At 43.1% G+C, this 19,381-nt stretch overlaps 1 protein-coding gene and 2 non-coding genes across 3 annotated transcripts; 2 read left to right on the top strand and 1 right to left on the bottom strand.

The window, feature by feature from the left end:
- Positions 1–899: 899 nt before the first annotated feature.
- Positions 900–4,893, top strand: POM121L2 (POM121 transmembrane nucleoporin like 2). The gene has a single exon (XM_001495084.7). The coding sequence runs from the start codon at positions 944–946 to the stop codon at positions 4,745–4,747; it is 3,804 nt and encodes a 1,267-aa protein (XP_001495134.5). The 5' UTR covers positions 900–943; the 3' UTR covers positions 4,748–4,893.
- An 8,745-nt stretch (positions 4,894–13,638) lies between these two features.
- On the top strand, positions 13,639–13,710 carry TRNAM-CAU (transfer RNA methionine (anticodon CAU)). The gene has a single exon. It is a non-coding gene; the product is annotated as a tRNA-Met (tRNA).
- A 3,704-nt stretch (positions 13,711–17,414) lies between these two features.
- TRNAS-GCU (transfer RNA serine (anticodon GCU)) lies at positions 17,415–17,496 on the bottom strand. The gene has a single exon. It is a non-coding gene; the product is annotated as a tRNA-Ser (tRNA).
- Positions 17,497–19,381: the final 1,885 nt, after the last annotated feature.

Raw genomic sequence — 19,381 nt, 5'->3', positions numbered from 1 at the left:
GCCACCCATGTTGTCCTCTTGCTGGTGAGCTGCTTTGTTTTCTTTTATGGAACTAGCTTGTGTCTTTCCATTCATATGTCCTCTATATATGAGAAAAACCTGATGCTGAAGAACGCCACTAGTTTTCTTTCATCTTGTTACCCAGTGATATGTGCTTTGATGTTGATTAAGCATGATAATAGAGTTTCCAGATCTACCTGTGCCATTTCAAATATGATCATTTTCCCTTGCTCCCCATAGAGCTTTCTATTGCATCCAAAAAAAAAAAAGAGAGAAATCCTACGGACAGCTAATTTTTGGCAGTGGAACCAAGAACATACAATGGAGAAAGGAAAGTCTCTTTAATAAATGGTGTTGGGAAAACTGGACAGCCACAAGCAAAAGAATGAAAGTAGACCATTATCTTACACTATACACAACAATTAACTCAAAATGGATTAAAGACTTGAATGTGAGATCTGAAACCATAAAACTTCTAGAAGAAAACTAAGCCAGAGTCAACTAGGTAACTAACATTCTAGAAAAGTCAGAAACAGGGAACTTTTAAAGATTACTAAAACAATTCCTTCTAATAACAATAAAATAGGCACGAATTGAGTACGACTCTTTCAAGAACACGTTAAGGTCATCCTTGAACTAGCTCTCTTCAAAACCCACTCTGTCCAAAAGCGAGTCCAGACATCCCCCACTTCTTGGCTCCGCTCCAGGAGCTCCGACCCACTGGGCTACGTGTGGACTGTGAGTGGAGAGATCGTGGGGGTGCGCTGAGCTAGGGACTAAGCCCGGTGGCTACCAAGGGCTCAGGTTCTGGGTCGATAGACAAAATATCCCTTCGGCCTCCTGCCGAGCCTCGAGTCCCCGCCAGATGGCGATCTTCCTTGCATTCTCAAAGTGCAAACAATCGGAAAGCGACCCGGATTCAGCCTCGGGGAAGCGACCCTGGATGGGGCCGGGAGGTGGCAGCGTCAGGAGTTTGCATTCCCAGCAGATGACTGGCGCCTACTGGCTGCAGAAAGGAAAGGGCAGCGGGAAAGGAGAAGTGCGGGAATCGCCATCCAGCAAATTAGGCCTCGAGTCTTCCTGGCTGCTGGTGCCACGAACGCCACCTGCGCTGCTAGGGTCCTCCCGAGCGGGTCTCCAGTCCTGCTCCGCGACTCACCCTGCCAGGCTCAGACTGCATTCCGCACTCCGACTCCGGGGAACCCGCGGGCGGAAGGATCGGTGCCGGGGCCGGGAGCCCGGAAGCCCGAGGCTGGCCGCAGCCGGAGCCTGGAGATGCCGCGCCCGCTGGACTCTAGCTCAGCGCCACTCAGTGAACTCGGCCCGCGCGGCTCCAGGCTGGCGCTGCGGAAGCCGGGCGAGGCGCCGCGCGCTGCCGCCAGCGGAGGTGAGAGCAGAGGTCCGAGCGCCCGGCTTCGGCCTCAAAATAATACTGGGGCTGCCGCGGCCCTGCGTGTCCTCTTTCCCACGGGGCGCTGACCTGCGAACGCGGAGCCTAGGGGGTGTCGAGCGCCCAAAGGTCCTTGCCCTTTCCTCGCGCCCAGATCCCAACCGTCATCCGAACACTACGCCCTTCGGCTCAGGCTGGATCACCAGACATCAGAAACTTCGTGAGTCAGGAGACGAAACCCTATTCAAAGTCACAGACCTCGCCTCATTGCTCCTCATGGGCAGTTACCTGGGCAAGCCGGGACCCCCGCGGTCGTCTCCAGCAGAGAGGTGCACAGACTTGCCCCAGAGGCCGGTGAACCGCCGACCAGCTCAGTCCCTTCACCAGGTTCACCGCGTTCAGCACATCCATCGCGTCCATCCTGCCCCGCGGCATAGACCTGCGAGGAGACCGATGAACTGGGATCCTACCAATCCCACTGCGAGGGTGGTCAATGAGGCTTGGAGGCGATTTCCCATGAAAAGGTCCCAGAATTCCATCATGGGGCCTCTTCCCTCAGACTGGTGGGAAAGTTACTTCAGGCGGAGTATCTGGTCTCTTCGGCACCCCAGGGCAGTATGGAGCCCGGTGACCATCAAGATCGCTCCTCCTCAGCGGGGAGTGCCCCCCTGCACTTCCCCAGCAGAGGTAATAAACTCTGCAGGGTCCTTACCCTCTGAGAAGACCCCAGACCCATGTGCAAAGGAGTCAGTGCTGAGGGCCCTCAGAGAGTGCAAGAAAGGGAAAGTGAGGCTGGAAGACCCGCTATTCCCTGAGAGCTTGGATAGTAAAAGAAGGAGTGCAGAGACGAGACCGTCTGCATTTAAACTGCTGAGGAAGAATGGAGTCCTCCCTTCTTTTGTGCCCAGGCCTGGTCCTCTGAAGAGAAGCCTCAACTCCTGGAGTTCAAACCACAGCTTGAATAGGAGGCCCAGTTGCTACTCCGTGAGCTCCTTGGCCAGCACACACACAGGTGGCCTCATCAGCTCCAAAAGAAATGCTATTACAAGCTCTTATAGCTCTTCTAGAGATTTGTCTGTTCCTTGGAAGAGAAGTGTTTCCAGTGTGTCATTCCAGATACCAGAGTGGCCAGTAAAAAAGAAAGAAAAAAGCCGTCAGTCTCACTCTCCACTGATACCACTATTGTCGAATGAGTCCCCAGCAGCATATGGCAGCTCTGGGCAGCAAAATCAAGAGATTCCACTGCTGCTTTCTAGCCCCGGGAACCTGCTGTCTCTGAGTCCACCTCCCCAGCTTGGTAATGCAGTCCCTGAAGAGATCTTGGCATTAGGGAAGAAAGCTGGACTCCAATGGAGCAACAAAGCCAGAGGGGATACAACTGAGGCCACCACAGATTCTGTCCCTGAGACTCACTCTGCCATTCAGCCTTCCCTGTCTCTCACCGTGCGTTCTGTAGGCACAGCTCCAACCCAGGGCAAAAATCCTCAGTTGGAAAGCTTAAAGAAAATGCAGAAGTCTCCAGGTCCACTGGCCTTCCCACAATCTACTGGAGAGGCAATCAGTGTAGGACATTCACCTCTGAAGACACCCAATCTACTGTCTCCACTTGGGTGCTCACAGACAGAGCCCCTTTCAGGCACCTCTTCAGACTCTAGGCCCACAGCTAGTTTCATCCTTCTGACCCCTATTTCTCCCACATGGCCACCTTTGACCTCTCAGACTAATAGGTCTGCCATGCCCCCAGACCCACCTGCCATTACCTCTGCAGCGCTCATTAGGCAAAGTTCTTTGTTTGGAATGAATAACCCAGCTTCTCATCCTGCATCTGCATTTCCTGCTGCAACTTCTGCTGGCCCCATGTCAAAACCCATTTTTGGTCTCCCACCCAACGGTGAGATTGGAGGCTCCTTATATTCCAGAATTTCAGTCACAGCTGCAGTATCTTCAACTCCGGGTATCTTAACTCCCACCTTCAAGCCTATCTTTGGCAACACAGAACCACTTAAAACTATGCCCATGATAGCTCCTTTCTCTTTCAAGCAGACCACTTCTCCAGCTACTCCTGCTTCTACCCACCTCTTCCATGGCCTGGTCAAGGCTACCTCTGTAGTCACGTCCACCAACTCAGCTAGCACATCTGAAGACTCTTCTTTCAAGCCACCTTTGGATTTTGGTATAGTGAATGTTACCAGTCCCATGGGCAACGCTTACTCCATCCCTTCCACTTGCCACACTCTCCTTCTTGGGGCTGCCCTTGCCTTCAGAGCCAGCTTCTCCCCAGCCACAGGCTTCATTTTCCCACCACACCAACGTCCTACCATTCCTACTGTACATACAGTCACCATTTTCAGCCGGGTTCTTCCCAGTGCTATCCAGATATCCTCTAGTAGAAGCACTGCCAATTTTAGAAGTATGGGCAGCCCTCTGTCAGCCTCAGCCCTAGTAACCACAAACCAGCCTGCACTGTTGTCCAGTACCTCCAATTTGACCTCCACATTTACAGTTCCCTTGGGGTCAAACTCAAGGCCACCTTTCTCACTATCCCTAGGAGCCACGCCCCCGCCTGCATTTGGGGCTGCAGATGGGCAGAAGCAAGGGGCCCCCCAACCAGCCATTGGCCCAAGCTTCAGTAGCTCTTTCATGTTTGGAAATTCAGCAGTGGCATCCCCAACCCCAACCGCAGCCCAGCCAGCCTTCAGCAGTACCACACAGTCAACCGTCGGGGGTTTGACACCCTCAGCCTCCACCTTTCACATCCCTGCCGGCATCTGGCCAGACATTGGCAGCACTCCAGCAGGTTTTCGCTTTGCTCAAGCTAATACAGCTGGCTTTGGAGTTGTCACCCAGACCTACCATAGTGGGGCTTGTGGCTCAGTGTTTGGCAGCACAGCCCCACGACCTTTTGCCTTTGGGGGCTTAGTGACTCCTATGGACTGCGGGGAGTCTGGAATCAGCATGACTGCTCCAGACATGAATTCCAACTCTGGAGCATTCAATGTTGGAGCAGTGCCAAGTGGGAGTACTAGCACCATCACACCCTTTGGAAAAGGCTGGAGCCAGAACTCCCAGGGCTTGACCAGCCAGAGCACATCTTTTGTGTTGGGGCGGGCTAGCATTTCCTCAAGAAAGGCTATGTTTGGGGGCTCCTCCATGGCCCCTTTTGCTCAGAGTACCCTTGTCCCTGGGCCAGTTGAAACAGGCCTTGGCTTTGGGCTGCCCTCTCCTCCTGCCCGGGGCTCTGGTGGAAGAGGATCTTTCAGATCATCAGCTCCTTCCTTTTCCATTGGTACAAAATCAAAAACCCCAAAGAATCGGGAGCAAAGGCGTTCCCGAATGCATCATACCCACAAGAAATAGCCTGTGTTCCCTGTGACCCATACCCTGATTTGGACCTCAGTATTGTTGTGAAGAGCTTTAGTCTCTTCCAATTCTCTAAAGCAAAAATACCCCAGATCTAAGGTTAGGGTTTTACATGCTCACCTTGTGGGTCCTAATCTACATTCTAGAAGAAGATGGAGGACCAAGGCTTCTAGTGGTGATAGCAGAATGAAACTGGGTGGAACCAAACCTTTGAAATTGAATAGAACCTTGCCTTCCCCTCCCTGCCCACTCCTCTCTGTGTCAGGTGTGAACTCAGGACACTGCCTCCTGCTTTTTCCCAGATATGCCAGGAAGCCGGCAAGTACAGCCTATATCCTCTTGCATCTTTGTGAGGAGGAATAGATTCTCTCTAAATCCTAACCTGCTTTATTTGGCTCTAAGAAGTGGTTCCCTTTCTCTGGTCCCCTGGGGATGCCAGTTCCTCATTTCTTGCTGCTTTATTGCTCAGTGGATTCTTGGAGGAACTTTTGATGTAATTTGACCTTGAATCCAGCTTTTCCTTGAGGATCAGCAGTCAGCCCTTAAGGGCAGCCGTGTGTGCTGCTCTTGAGGGGCACCCACACAGGCTGCCCTTGCTGTGCCACTTCCTGTCACCAAGTTGTTTTAATCTTTGCCCAAGAGAAGCGGTGTTCCAGTCCCATCCTTGTCTCTGCCAACTTAGCCCTAAGAGATTGGCGAGTCAAGACTCAGCCTGTCAGACCCCAGAAAATGCCAGCACTTAGCCAGCCTCCCGCCAGGCTTGGAGCAAGCGGCTTGGCCTTTCCTGCTTGCAACTTCATTTGTCTCTCTTTGTGTTGGGGCGGGCTATCATTTCCTCAAGAAAGGCTATGTTTGGGGGCTCCTCCATGGCCCCTTTTGTACATTTATATAGAGACTTGTTCTCTTCAGTTTGTCTGATACTGATGTGTATTTTGTGCTTTCAATGGAGTTTAGAGGAGAAATGACTTGCGGGCGTGGTTCTATGTTGATAGAGCCAGATTTAACTGTGTAAAGCTTCTGGGACCTGGCTAACTGGATGAGGCAAGCAGCATCAATTAATGGCTACAGGTGCTGATTCCTGAATTTACAACAGTATTTTGACTTTAAGGAATGACATCTGAAGAAATAATAGGGTCCAGAGAGGGAAAGACAGGGTGGTGCAACCTTCTTCTTCTCTCTCCGCTATAGGTCATGAGCCCTCCAATATAAGCCAGAGATACTCAGTTAGGGAACCAAAGCTTACACTTCAATTTTTCCTTTAATTTCTACCTCATGAAATCACTCCTCCACATTCACATCTCTCCCAGATATACGAGGCAGGGCCGGAAGCCTCTTGGGCCTGAGAACAGAGGGAGAAAAGGAAGAACAGCGGATTCCCAAGCTGACTTCTGCTCTGTACCCAATGGGCGGTCTCTGAGTGAGCTGTGACATATTCCTCGGCACTTCTTATCATCTTGATGGAAAAAAAAAAAAAGGCAAGAATGACTCCCTGAACACATCTATCTCCTGTTTTACGGTTATCTTGGAAGACGCCTAATTGCAAAAATAAGCAATTTTAAATTGGCTGGTACAATAAAAATAAATTGTTTAAATAAGTCTATGGTATAGGAATTACTGTTAAACTCATCAATTTGGAGGCAGAAACCTGTGAAGAAACTTGCCCAAGCCCACTCAGTAAAGGTTAGATTCAGGATCAAACTCCAGTGGCTCCAACGTCTGTGCTCACTTCTCCCTCACTATAGCAAGTTGCCAAAGTTAGAACTCTAACCTGGGTATGTCTGATTCTAAATATCCATGCCCTTTCAACTTTTCCAGGCCTCCCATGACCCAAGATTGTCATCTTACAGAAGGGGACCAGAAGAAAGTATTAGGCATTGTTTACTGCTGTCTACATTATAATTTATTTAACATTTATCTAGTGATGACTATATGTCCTGTATTGTGCTTTGCACAGGACATTCAGAGGTGGAGGACAACTTCTGTTTTGGAGATTACAATTTAGTGGGGAGACTGATAAGTAAGCTAGTGATTCCAATACAAATGACAAGTACCAGGGGAATGGAAGCAGGGCAGAGGGTCATCTTACCTAAGACTTGAAACTTGACTTCTGTCTTAAAGTGTGTGTTCTGGGTATCAAGTAGAGAAGGGCATTTCAGGCCAAAGACAAAACATGTGCACAAGCAGGTCTGGAAGATAGAGCAGATCTATTGAGAAAATTTCCAAGGAGTCAGGCATAGCTGGGGAGCAGCAGGGGGAGATCATGGATATGCTTATAAACCATGCAGTGCAGTATGGACAGTGTTCTAAATACAATGGATAGTGATAGAAAGATTTTAAGCAGGAAAGATAAAAGCTTGGACTTAGACTACTCTGGCTGTCACGTGAGGGCGGAATCAAATAGGGACAGACTGGAGCTTTGGGAACTGGTGGGAGACTGTGGAGACACCAATGAACATTAAAGATGTGAGTTTGAACTAGGTAGTTAACGGTGATTGCTAACCAGGTAGTTGACAGCTGGGATGAGGAGACAGTAGGGAGAGGAGGAATTAATGAGCAGAACTTGGTGACGGATTGCATGGTTCAGTAGAAGGCACTCAGAAAAGATTTATTGAAATAAAAAACTTCTATTTTACATAAGTTATATTATATATATGTATTTTAATACGTTACTTTTTATTTAATATTATACACATTTTCTCACTATGACAAATGTTCTTTGAAAATATACTTCTAAAAGTTCCATATATTCTACTGAATACAGGACACTTAGGGACCATAAGCTTCATGTCTGTTCTGAGCCCAGAGTAGAAACAAATTAGGCTCACAAATATTTGCTACATTGACCTGAAGATTATAGTTTATTTATACATTCCAAATATTTTTACTAATATTGCTAAGATGAATATCTCTGCCTGGAAATCTGCTTCTACATCTGTATTTCCAAAGGATTGAAGCTTGAAGTGGAACTATTGGGTATATATGGAAGAATACCTTTAGACTCTTGCTTTGCTTATTGATTTCTAACTTCACTCTGTTGTAGTTAGAGAAGATGTATTGTATTATTTCAATCTTTCTAAAATTTATTGAGACTTTTTTTTGTGGCCTAATGCAAGGTCCATTCTGGAGAATGTTTCATGTGCACTTGAGAATGTGTATTTTGAGGTTGTTGGGTATAGTGTTCCGCATATGTCTATTAGGTCTTGTTGGTTTATACTATTGTTTAAGTTCTCTATTTCCTTCTCAATCTTCTTTCTAGATATTCTATCCATTATTTAAAACTGAAGTCACCAACCATGACTGTAGAACTCTCTATTTCTCCCTTCAATTCTGTCAATGTTTACTTCCTATATATTTGGGACTCTGTTTGTTTGATGCATATATTTTTATACTTGTTATATCTTCTTGATGAATTGATCCTTTATCAACATATAATGTCCTTCTTTGTGCATTATAGCAATTTTTTGACTAAAGATATTTTGTCTATGGGCTAGCCCAGTGGCACAGCAGTTAAGTGCACACGTTCCACTTTGGTGGCCCGGGGTTTGCTGGTTCGGATCTTGGGCGCGGACATGGCACCGCTTGACAAGCCATGCTGTGGTAGGCGTCCCACATATAAAGTAGAGGAACATGGGCACAGATGTTAGCTCAGGGCCATCCTTCCTCAGCAAAAAGAGGAGAATTGGCAGCAGATGTTAGCTCAGGGCTAATCTTCCTCAAAAAAAAAAAAATTTTGCCTAATATTAGTATAGCCACCCCAGCTTTCTTTTAGTTACTATTTTCATGGAATATCTTTTTCCATCCTTTCACTTTCAATTTAGTTGTGTCTTTGGATCTAAGGTGAGGCTCTTGTAGACAGCACATCATTGGATCATTTAAAAAAATTCATTGTACTAATCTCAGCCTTTTGTTCAGAGAATTTAATCCATTTACATTTAAAGTACTGATAGGGAAGGATTTACTTCTACCACTTTGCTATTTCTTTTTTGTATGTCTTATACCTTCTTTGTTTCTCTTTTCTTCTATTACTGCTGTCTTTGGTATGTAATAGATTTTTTGTAGTGTATCATTTTGATACTCTTCTCATTTCTTGTTTTGTGTATTTTTTAGATATTTTCTCAGTTGTTACCATGGAAATTATGATTAACATCCTAAATTTATAACAAGATGGTTTGAGTTGATACCAACTTACCAACTCAGCTTCAATAGAATACAAAAACTGCTCCTATACAGCTCTGCCTCTTCCTTTATGTTGTTGTCGCAAATTACTTCATACATTGTGTGCCCTTTAGTACAGATTTATAATTATTGTTTTATGCATTTGCCTTCTAAGTCATTGGGAAATAAAAATAGGAGTTACAAAAAAATATATAATAATACTACCTTATATATTTACCTATGTAGTTACTTTTACTGTTCTTCTCTATATCCTCATATAGCTTCAAGTTGCTGTCTAGTATCCTTTCATTTCAGCCTGAAGGATTTTCTTTAGCATCTCTTATAGGGTAGGTCTACTAACAAGAGGCTCCTGCAGCTTTCATTTATCTGGGTAGGGACCAAATTAACAGAGTGCATTGGAAGCTGTCTAGCAAGCTACATGACACACTATCCCCTTTTGGGGACACACAACCTTAATGGCTACTTTGAACTACAAGTCCCTGTGACTGATAGTTTTGCTGGAGGGGGTCTCTGGAAAAAGACAGCAGCCCTCACTCAGAGGTACTCCTTGGGGTGTTTGACTCACTGCCTCCCTGGCAATGCTGTCAGATTCACCCTTTGTGAACAGCAGCTACTAGCTTGTTATGGAGCTCTTATTGAAATCGTATGCCTGATCCATGGAGCCTGATATTCCCATTTTGGTGTGAGTCAACTCAGGCTCAACAACTAACAAGGAGAAAGAGACAAACAAGCATTGCATGCCAAATGGAAATAGTATGTTCAAGGACACAGCTATTTTGGCCCCAATAACATCTCAGCTTTAGGTGAAAAAATGGCAGCTATCCCTCTGAAGAAAATGTCATCCCCTTCTTTAATACTTGAAGCTGGGCCATTGCCTCAGTGAAACCCTCAACTCACAGAGATTTCCTTAAATGCCTAGGCCTGGACCACTGATGGTTCAGCTAAGCTGAAACCCCGTGGTGTCTACAGGTTACTGTGGCTGTTAAAACTCAGACACAGCTATGTAGAACCAAAAATGTATGTGGTTACTCAACTCAGTAGGCAGAACTCAAGGTCATTCTCATAGCTCTAGCCAGTTGTCTCCTCAATGAACCTGACTGTTCCAGAGCATGATATATCTTTCCTTTCCCTAAGAACAGCCCCAGGGTGGCAGCCTAGACAAAAGGGGATTTAGGGTATGCAAACTTAATTCTGGTTCAACAACCTGCATTCTCTTGTTGGACTGACATGCTCTTAGATAAGGATAATGAACACCTGGAGGAGTATATTGCTTGCCAAGTCTCCCTACAATGATCCTACATGTGGGAAAAATGGGAGACATAATATGTTCCTGTGTTTTATAAAAGTACCTTTGTCCCTCTTTCACCTTAAAATGACTCTTCCAAATGAAATGTCTGAGTGTGAGTAAGAGGTGATTGACAAAAAGGGAAAGTTATAGCTACCTGAGTGGGATACGCTGGAGTGAAACAGCTACTGAGGCAACTTGGAAAAGAACACCTTTGACTTGGGGAGGCACTAAGGAGGAAGGGACATTAAGGATCTTTTCTCTCTCAGAATTGTCCCTTTTGCCCTCCTCATGGATGAAAATGCCTTGGAGTGGCTCTCTCAGGCTTACTAGCTACTGGCTTACTTAGATGGCTCTGACCACAATTTGGTCACCACTCCTGGTAAGTTTACCAAGAAATTTATTGGAATCTGCCACAGCTCCTGCACCTCCATGCAAAACACCTGTCAACACCTTCAAATATCTTCCCAGCCCATTTTTCTATGATCATCCCTCTGTCATTCTGTGGATCCAACTCTATGCTTCAGATTCTCCTCCCTCATGCTACCTCATTAGCTTGCTCTGAACACAGGTATTCTCAGCCGAAGGTGAGGAACTGAGGAATGAGTCTTTTAGCAGAGCTATGCTCCAAACCACCTGCCAGTGTTCAGGATAGGTGCACCACAGGAACTCCAGCCTGAGAGCTAATTTCGTGACTCTCATGTTGGATCTGTGTTCCTAACCCTTTGTGAGCTTCAGGCAGGGAGAAACGCTGGTTTTTGGGGGGCATATTCAGCTTCTTGTGAATTGCTCCATCTCTGGCCTTGTAACCACAGATCTGGAGTTGATGATGAGAGCTGTCCAAGCCCTCCCTCAGCTGTTTCCTTTTCTACTTGTCCTTGACTTCAGACATGCTAAATCCTGCAGTTTTCAGAAATGATTATCTCCTTTCTGGGAGGTGCCACATAGCAGTTAGATATCAGATTACAGATCATTTTAGAATCAAGCTAAGATGTCGTTGTTGCCAGGGGGTTGAAGGTGAGAGTCTCAAGACGGGTCTTCATGCCAGTGAGGTTTTTGGTATCTGGGCTGGAGGCATCTGGTCGAATCTTATCTTAAATGGCATCTTTTTTTTTTTTTTTTTCTGATAAATCAGTTCTCCCGGGAACCACTAGTTCATCACAAGTGAAAGATTCATCCTATTTTATGACCCCATAAAAGATAGACTTTCTAATGCAGTGTCACTTTCAATTACCTTCCTTTTTCTCCCCACAAAAGCAATTATTTGCAATAAGGGTGTGACGTCTGAGCTAGTTGGATTTGTTGGATTTGCAGACGTTGTTTTATCAACAAGCCACAGGAAAGACAAAAAAATTAACAATAATAGTCACAATAATACAGTTGGAGCCCCCGGTGACCTACCAGACCACTCTTTTTGATTTAAGAGCTTTTCTGATCAGCTTTGTACCACTATTATCTTTTAAATACAGAACTAGTAAGTGCTATTATAAAAAAATGACATCCTCATGTCTAGATTGTTACAAACAGAAAGTTAGCCTTTGGCAAACAATATATCTTTAAAGGCTCAAATTTTTTCTTAAACCATGCAAGCCTATGCTACATGAAACACACTTTTCTATTCTTCAGAAAACTAAGTTTCCAGTGTGGTTGTAACTTCTCATTTTTTTATTATTCTTCCATAACCTGAGATTTCTGCTCAAGTAGAACATCCTAATAGAGTCGAGACATATATCTGTCAAGTGTAGAGACAAGATTTTTTGTATTTTAGGGGTCTCATTTTACAGGAGTCTGGACTGTACCATAAAAAATACAAATAGTTTTCATGCTAAGGAGGAAGAAGGAAATTCTAACCAAGGTGATATTGTCCTCACAGGTGTGGCCAGGGATGAAGCAGACAGCTTCATTTTGCAACCTTATAAATTAAAGCATTTTCTTTGGGCATATGCAAGGTTCTAGTCACATCACATTGGGTTAAGTTAGGGAAGAAACTATGTGAAGGGCATTTGGCTATGTAGAGGGCCATATCAGGATTGGCCTCTTCACTATTTCTTCTCTCCTCAGTATTTTCTCCTTACTCAAATGTCTGCATTATGAAGTACCACACATATATATATATATATATATATTTTTTTTTTGGTTTGCTTTCGCTCTACTCTTTGTGGCTTCCTAACAGAAACCATGAAGCTAGACTTTAGAGACTCCCTAACTTCTCAGAGGTGGCATTACAGAGTTTCTGAGCATGTGCCTTTGGGCAGCATTCTTTATCAAAGGAATGCAAGACCAGCTTCCCAATTCAGCAACCACTAATTACAGCTTATAGATTTCCTAGTGTTGATGGAATTGTGACTTGTGGACAACATAGAGAAAACCTAAGTCTGTCTTTGCATACATAAGTCTTGAAAATATGTTTAGCTGAATGAAAGGACATAATTTTCACCTGTCTGAGAATGTGCTTCCAGAAACTGAATACTCTTGTTTTAGTTTTGATCGTCCCTATTTCACCTCTTAGAATTGTTATGAAGGAAATGGATTCCTGAAAGTAATACTTTAAAAGTAAACTTCCTTTCTACTTATTTAGGAGAATGCTTTCAAATCTATCAGAGCCTGCATCTCTATTAAATCTGTCATTGTTTCATGCATTAGGGGTTTTGAGGAAACCTACCATCCTGGGAGGAAAGCAAGGTTTGACGAAGAGGCATTTTGCATTGAGAAGGTGATGTCAGCTGGAGGCAGTTTCCCCAAAGAGTGTTGTGAATTTTCTCCTGCTTCTAAGGACCACTTCATGGTTCTACAACTTAGTTTTGGAAGTTGTCCTCTGGTGGCCTTAGCTACCTGAAGTATACAAAGAAGGTACTTTCTTTTCTTTTCTTCCTTCCTTCATCCTTTCCTTCCCTTCTCTCCCTCTTTCCCTTCCTTTCTTGGTTATTATGTCTCTGTGGTTCCCGTTTTTCAGTACTTTTTTGAAGTATATTTTGCGTGCAGTAAAATGCAAAGATCTTAAGTGTAGAAGAGCTCAATGAACTTTGCATATGTATACTCCCGTGCGACCACTACCCGGGTGAAGATTGAGAACATTTCCATTGCTCCAGAAAAATTGCATTATGTCTCTTTACCCGTCAATACCACATCCTGGAAGCTAATCACTATTCTGATTTCTATTACCAGATAGTTTTGCCTGCTCTTGAACTTCACATAAGTGGAATCATATAGTATGTCCTGTTGTGTAGCATATCTTTGCACAGCATGATGCTTTTGAGATTTACAGTTATTTGTGTCATTACATGTATGATAATTCACAGAGGTTCATTCTTCTTACTGTTAAATAGGATTCCATTTCGTAAACAAACCACAATTTATCTATATAAGGAAATGTGAGATAGCTGATGATACTACAATTAAAGGAAACAGTAGGACAGGAAAACTAACAAGCAGAGTGGCGCAGCGGGAGCGTGCTGGGCCCATAACCCAGAGGTCGATGGATCGAAACCATCCTCTGCTATGGTTGCTTTTGTAACACAGAGATTCTTTCTCCAGCATTGCAGGTAGAAGATAGTGGGAAGAAAGTCAATTTGCAGCTGTGCGTCCTTGTTTGACCACTCCTAAAATGTATTGCCACCCATCACCTAATCTCTAATAATTGTTAAGCATCTGCTTTTCCTGTTTTTGGAAAACCCACCCTTCTCACTCATTTCAAAAAAGAGACAAATCTCTCTCCCTTCTTACTCAGGAAGAGGTGACAAATTTACCGTTAACTTCCAAATGATCAGTGTTATGTCTTCCAGCGAATGAAATACACTCTTGTCTCTGGTTATGGTTTTATATTTTCTTTACACTTGAAAGAAAGACATATTTATTGATTTCTGCCCAATGATTATATTGCATTTTTACTTGGGCATCAGTCTCCTGCTCATTGTCACTTCTTTATTCACTCCTATGCATGATTTATCAAATTTAGATCAAGGTAATGGGAATGTTCTGAGAATCCTTCTCTAAAGCAATGCATGTTGCAGTAATCATGAAGACACCATTTTATGGACTTCATGCGAAAAACAGAGGCAAAAATCTGAAATGGTGAGAAAAATGGAAGGAATACATTAAAATAAAAAAGTTTGTGCATCAAGATCCCATGGGCAAACTCAGGGAAAAAAAACTGCAAAACAAAACACAGAAGTCTTAGGATATTTGCAAAAAATTGTTTAATTAAAGTGTTCTCTAGTGAGTCCCTACATTATGACAAGAAAATATAGATTCCTCTAAACAAGAAGCACCTTAAATAATGAGAATTTTAAAAAATCAAAAGGAAAAGTAGAAATAAGGTGACAGGGGAGAGACCTGTGTTGTTCCTTTACTTTGTTGCTTTGAAGATGTTCTTATTTAAAGGTCCCCTAAACTAACAGTCTTCAACTTATTTTGCCTACTTACCCCCCAAAAGCATTTTGACTAACTTTAAGTATCCAGGATTAGGAGATTGGATGGATAGCTTTGGTACATGTACACAATGGAGTACTACAAAGGAGAATGAATAAAAAAGATGTCCATTAACTGATATGGAGTAATTTCCAGGAGACATTAAATACAGAAAAAGTAAAGTGCAAAAGATTATATATCGTATATATATACATAGAAAGATAAATCAGAAAACACTGAAATTGATTACCTAAAAGGGTCGTGGTCATGGGGAAGATGGAGTAGAAGGGATGTGGGATGGAGTGACACTTCCCTGAGCATGTTTTTTTTTTTTTATTATGAGAAGGTGTAAAAATACCCTAAAACAGAAGGCAAAGTGAAAGAAATGAATCCAGTTGTGTTTGCAGTGAACACCATACCATACATAAGGGTAAAAAAGAAAGTACCAACGAAGTTATTTATTATCATGGAAACTGAGGCAGGGAGAGAAATACAAACAAATCCTGGATTCTTTCTAATTGTTTTCTTTTCTGTTATCACATGGACAAAGCAATTTTGAAGCTATTATAGGTGTATTATAGGATAGAGTTCATGAGTAAATGTGCTGGTGTCACTTCAACCAGTGTTCTCATTGTAGAAAAAGGAACATCCGAATATGAGGTGGAGGGAAGATAAAAAGGAATCCTGTGGGAATGGACTGGAATTGGAGATAGTGTGAACTCATGATTACTAAAATATGCATATGTATGTGCATATGCATACACACATATATATGTTTGCATGTGTCTATACATTTATTATGCATGTGTATGCAAATGCATACATTTCTTAGATATTTTTGCTAAAAGGTCCTAGAAGCAAGGACACCCCAGAAGCAATAAGCACACCCAGACCCTGGATATTGGTCTCTAACACTATTCCTCACTAAAAGGGCACCTCTAAGAAATAACTGACTTTAGGACTGGGACAGAGTCAATGCAAGTCGAGCCTGGAACAACTTATTATGCCAGATATTAAGAAAGTCCTCAAAAACATGATCATAGACTGTCAGAAGGACACAGTAATCAGCTTGAAGGGCCTACCACTGACCAAAACTGAGTTAATTTGAGTACCAAAATAGTTAAAGGCAATAATGATTGTAAACCACCAGAAAAAACAGGATTTCACCAGCCCATACTGAGAATAAATACATAAATAAGTGGAGGTTGAGGGAGAACTCTTATTTGCAATAGAACGCCAAAGTGCAGATTGGTAAACGTGAAGAGAATGCTGGAGTTGAAATATAATTTTGCAGCTATCATAATAAAGATTGGTTCAGGTAAGAATCCTCAATAGATGCTAAATCTGAGGGGTAATTTTGATGGGGAGCAAGATATTTGTATGGTCTTAAGATGTCTCCTTCAGATTGCTTATTAGTTGCAAGGGGGGAAAGTATACTATGTATCACCTTAACTGTGTGATCAGAATTAACCCCATTAATGAGAAGCAATGGACATTGCATGCCTCCAGATTTGATACCCTGGAGAAGGACATATCACTTACATGGTGTTCTGGCTGGGGGATGCATAACCTGAATGTAATTATGAGGAAAAAAATCACCAAAAGCCCAAATAAGGAGTGTTCTATTTTTGAAAAAATATGAGTGCTTACTGTATTCTTCAAAAATGTCAATATCTTAAGATACAAAGAGAGGCAGTAGAGTTGTTCTAGATTAAAGGAGACTAAGGGGCTATGGACAACTAATGCAATACCTAATCCTAGATGGAATCCTGTACTGGAGGGAAAAAATGCTACAAAGGGCATTATTGGGTCAATTGACAAAATTGAAAATTATTTTAAAAACAATATCAATGTTAAATATACTGAACCGATAATTATACTGTTGTTACGTGTAAAGAATATCTTTATTCTTAGGAAATATCCACTTAAATATTTAAGAACAAAGGGCCATGATACATACAACTTACTCTTAAATAGGTCTGAGAAAAATAGAGAAATACAGAGATAGAGATAGAGATTGAGATGGGGAGAGAGAGATGGAATGGTATAAAATGTTAATAGGTGAATCCCAATAAAAAGCATATGGGTGGTCTTTGTACTATTGTTCTTTTTATAAGTTTGAAGTTATTTCCAAATAAAAAGTTTAAGACCCTTTTAATGGAAATTTGAAAAACTAAGAAGAATGGTATAATGAACACTCAAGTTCCTACCAACCAGCTTAAACAATTAGCGATGTTTTGTCAGTGTTGTTTCTTCTACTATTCGCTAATCACCAACTAGCATTTTGAAGCAAATCGAAGACAGGAGGTTCCAAAGCGCTTCATTGTAACAATAAGCAAAGAAAGGTAGGGATTACTCTGACTTGAAGAAATGAAGAAGGTGATATGCAAACTTCTGTCAGTTGTTCAGAGGAGAGGGTAGCCAGGGTTCTGACTGAAGCCTGGGCTCCTCTGGCTCCGCGATTTGAGCCTCGATGTGATTGTGACGAGGGATTGCGCCATGGGGACACCTTTCCAAAGAGTCCCCAGGACAAGGTCACGGCACATCCATGTGCCTGATGTTTGGTAAGTTACAAGAACAAGCAGTAAGTGGTGTTCTAAGAGTAGAGTGTATTACACTCAGCCAGACATGCAAGAACACTAGAATATCTGAGAAGGAAAGGAAACTACCCGATTGGGGGCAGAGGGAGGAGGGAGGAAGCGAAGCAGGAAAGTTTGTACTTTTCTTTGAGCAATCAACTCAGAAATAAGGAGCAGAAAATGTGTGTCTCAACTCGTGTAAGCTGAGAGGAGGGGTCGACGAGGATGGGATTCGAACCCACGCGTGCAGAGCACAATGGATTAGCAGTCCATCGCCTTAACCACTCGGCCACCTCGTCCCACAGGAACGTGTGTCTCTTGAATACTCATTTAAGTCTTCCTTTTGGAAAACACTTGAACTTTGATCCTCATGTGTAGTATTGTTCTTCAAACTGCAGTCATGTTAAAGAATTTTCACACAGAACCAGTTCTTTTCACTTTTCTCAAGGGAGTATTTCACACATTGACAATCTTTTCCTAACCTGCCAGCGTCTCCAGCCTCTATCGTCATCCTTCCTCAGTACTCACACTTGCCTTTCAGTCGCGATGAAATTCTTTCTATTCTCCCCGGGCTCCATAATCTCCTCTTTTCCCACCCTCGACATGCTTTAGTCTTCTTGCTCTGCCCTCACTTCACCTGCCTTGGTTCTCTACTCATTCATCAGATCTCAACTTAGGCCATACATCCTCTTCCCCCACCCTCACCCCCTTTTTTCCTTACAGTCCTTTTTACTAAGCCATTACAGTTGAAACTTTTTTGAGAATATGTTTTCTCTTGCAAACATATTTTCATTTCATTTCTGCCACAGAATTTTATCCTAATAGTATGTATTTTTGTTCTCAAAGACCCTATGATGCCACTCTGTAACAGAAAATACTTATATAAATTGAAATTTAATTTTTAGTTATTTCCAGTGACTATAAATCTCTGCTTAGGAGTTTTACTTCTAACTTGAATTACCTTCACATTTAAAGTAGCATACAATAAAAGATATAAATAGATAGTTTTGATAACATTTATTATATATGTAAAGTAGAACTGCATTGGAAATGCATCTTTTAGTGAAAGGGCTGGGGATATTTGTTCCCATTAATTCATGTTTCTGGGGATGAAAATTTCTTATGACTGGAATAAGAAGAATTCGGTGGAAATAAATAGCAAAAAGACCACTAGTTTGTGGTTTTGAATAAGTGTGGGGCTTACAAAAGGTGCTTTTATATTTAAGTTGCATTTTTTAAAGTAGAATCTTCAATACATTTCCACTAAATGTAATAAACAAATAAAAATGATAGCTACCAGGGGACGTGCAACCACGTAAAAATATAGTTTTACAAAATATGGATATCTATTTTCTTTGACAAAAGTCAATGGGAATAATTTTCTCGTCTGAATAATCGTTAAAAAAATTAAAGCACTAACTTTCCATGATATGCGTATGTTCCCTTTCTTTAAGAGTGTAATGTTGTTAGTCGAGAGTAGACGAAGAATTTGTCAACTCCTCCTCCATGAAATCGCGTAAAATACACAACTGAGGCGGAGCCGTGTCTTGTTTAGGGGTGAGACTTCAGAGACACCAATATTTCCAATTGTTCTTGCTTGTCGGCAGGGAATATTTTTACCCCTGAGGTAACGTAGCCACAGTTAAAATGTTGTATAAAAAGTAATAGAACAGCATCATTTGCAAGGGAGTGTAAAAGTAGAGATCGTTCACATCCATGAGGAGCGGGGGCGTGGTCAGGAAGGCACAGTTTAGGAAAGTTTCGCTTTTTCCTGGTGGGTCTCGCGATCTCCGGCCTCCCAACGTTGCTGCCAAGTTGCTCCGCTGCCCGGCGCCCTCGCTCATCTCATCTTCCTGAACGCTAGAGCTGACTTTTCCTGTCCGCATTTCTTCTCTTCTCGCCTTTTCCGCCGCTCCCGTCTTCCCTCCGGGCCTCTCTCCAAAACTAAACGGCCCCAGCAATTCCTGGGGCGACTGCGCTTCCGCAATCTGCAGAAGAGGGTCCCAGCTCTGGGGGAGCCGAGCAACTGCAGAGAGAGCCGAGGAGCCCCGCGCCCAGCAAAGTCCCCCGGACCCCTCGTTGGGAAAGGTCGCGGCGGCGTGGAGTCAACACGTCTGTCCTCCGAAAGGAAGTCTGTTAATCGGCTCATTTCCCCGCTTCTCTAACAAGAAAAGCTTGCTCGTG

This window comes from Equus caballus, chromosome 20 (genome assembly GCF_041296265.1).
Source record: "Equus caballus isolate H_3958 breed thoroughbred chromosome 20, TB-T2T, whole genome shotgun sequence".
In the NCBI taxonomy this organism is placed as follows: domain Eukaryota; kingdom Metazoa; phylum Chordata; class Mammalia; order Perissodactyla; family Equidae; genus Equus; species Equus caballus.
This window is presented reverse-complemented; position numbering and strand designations above follow the sequence as displayed.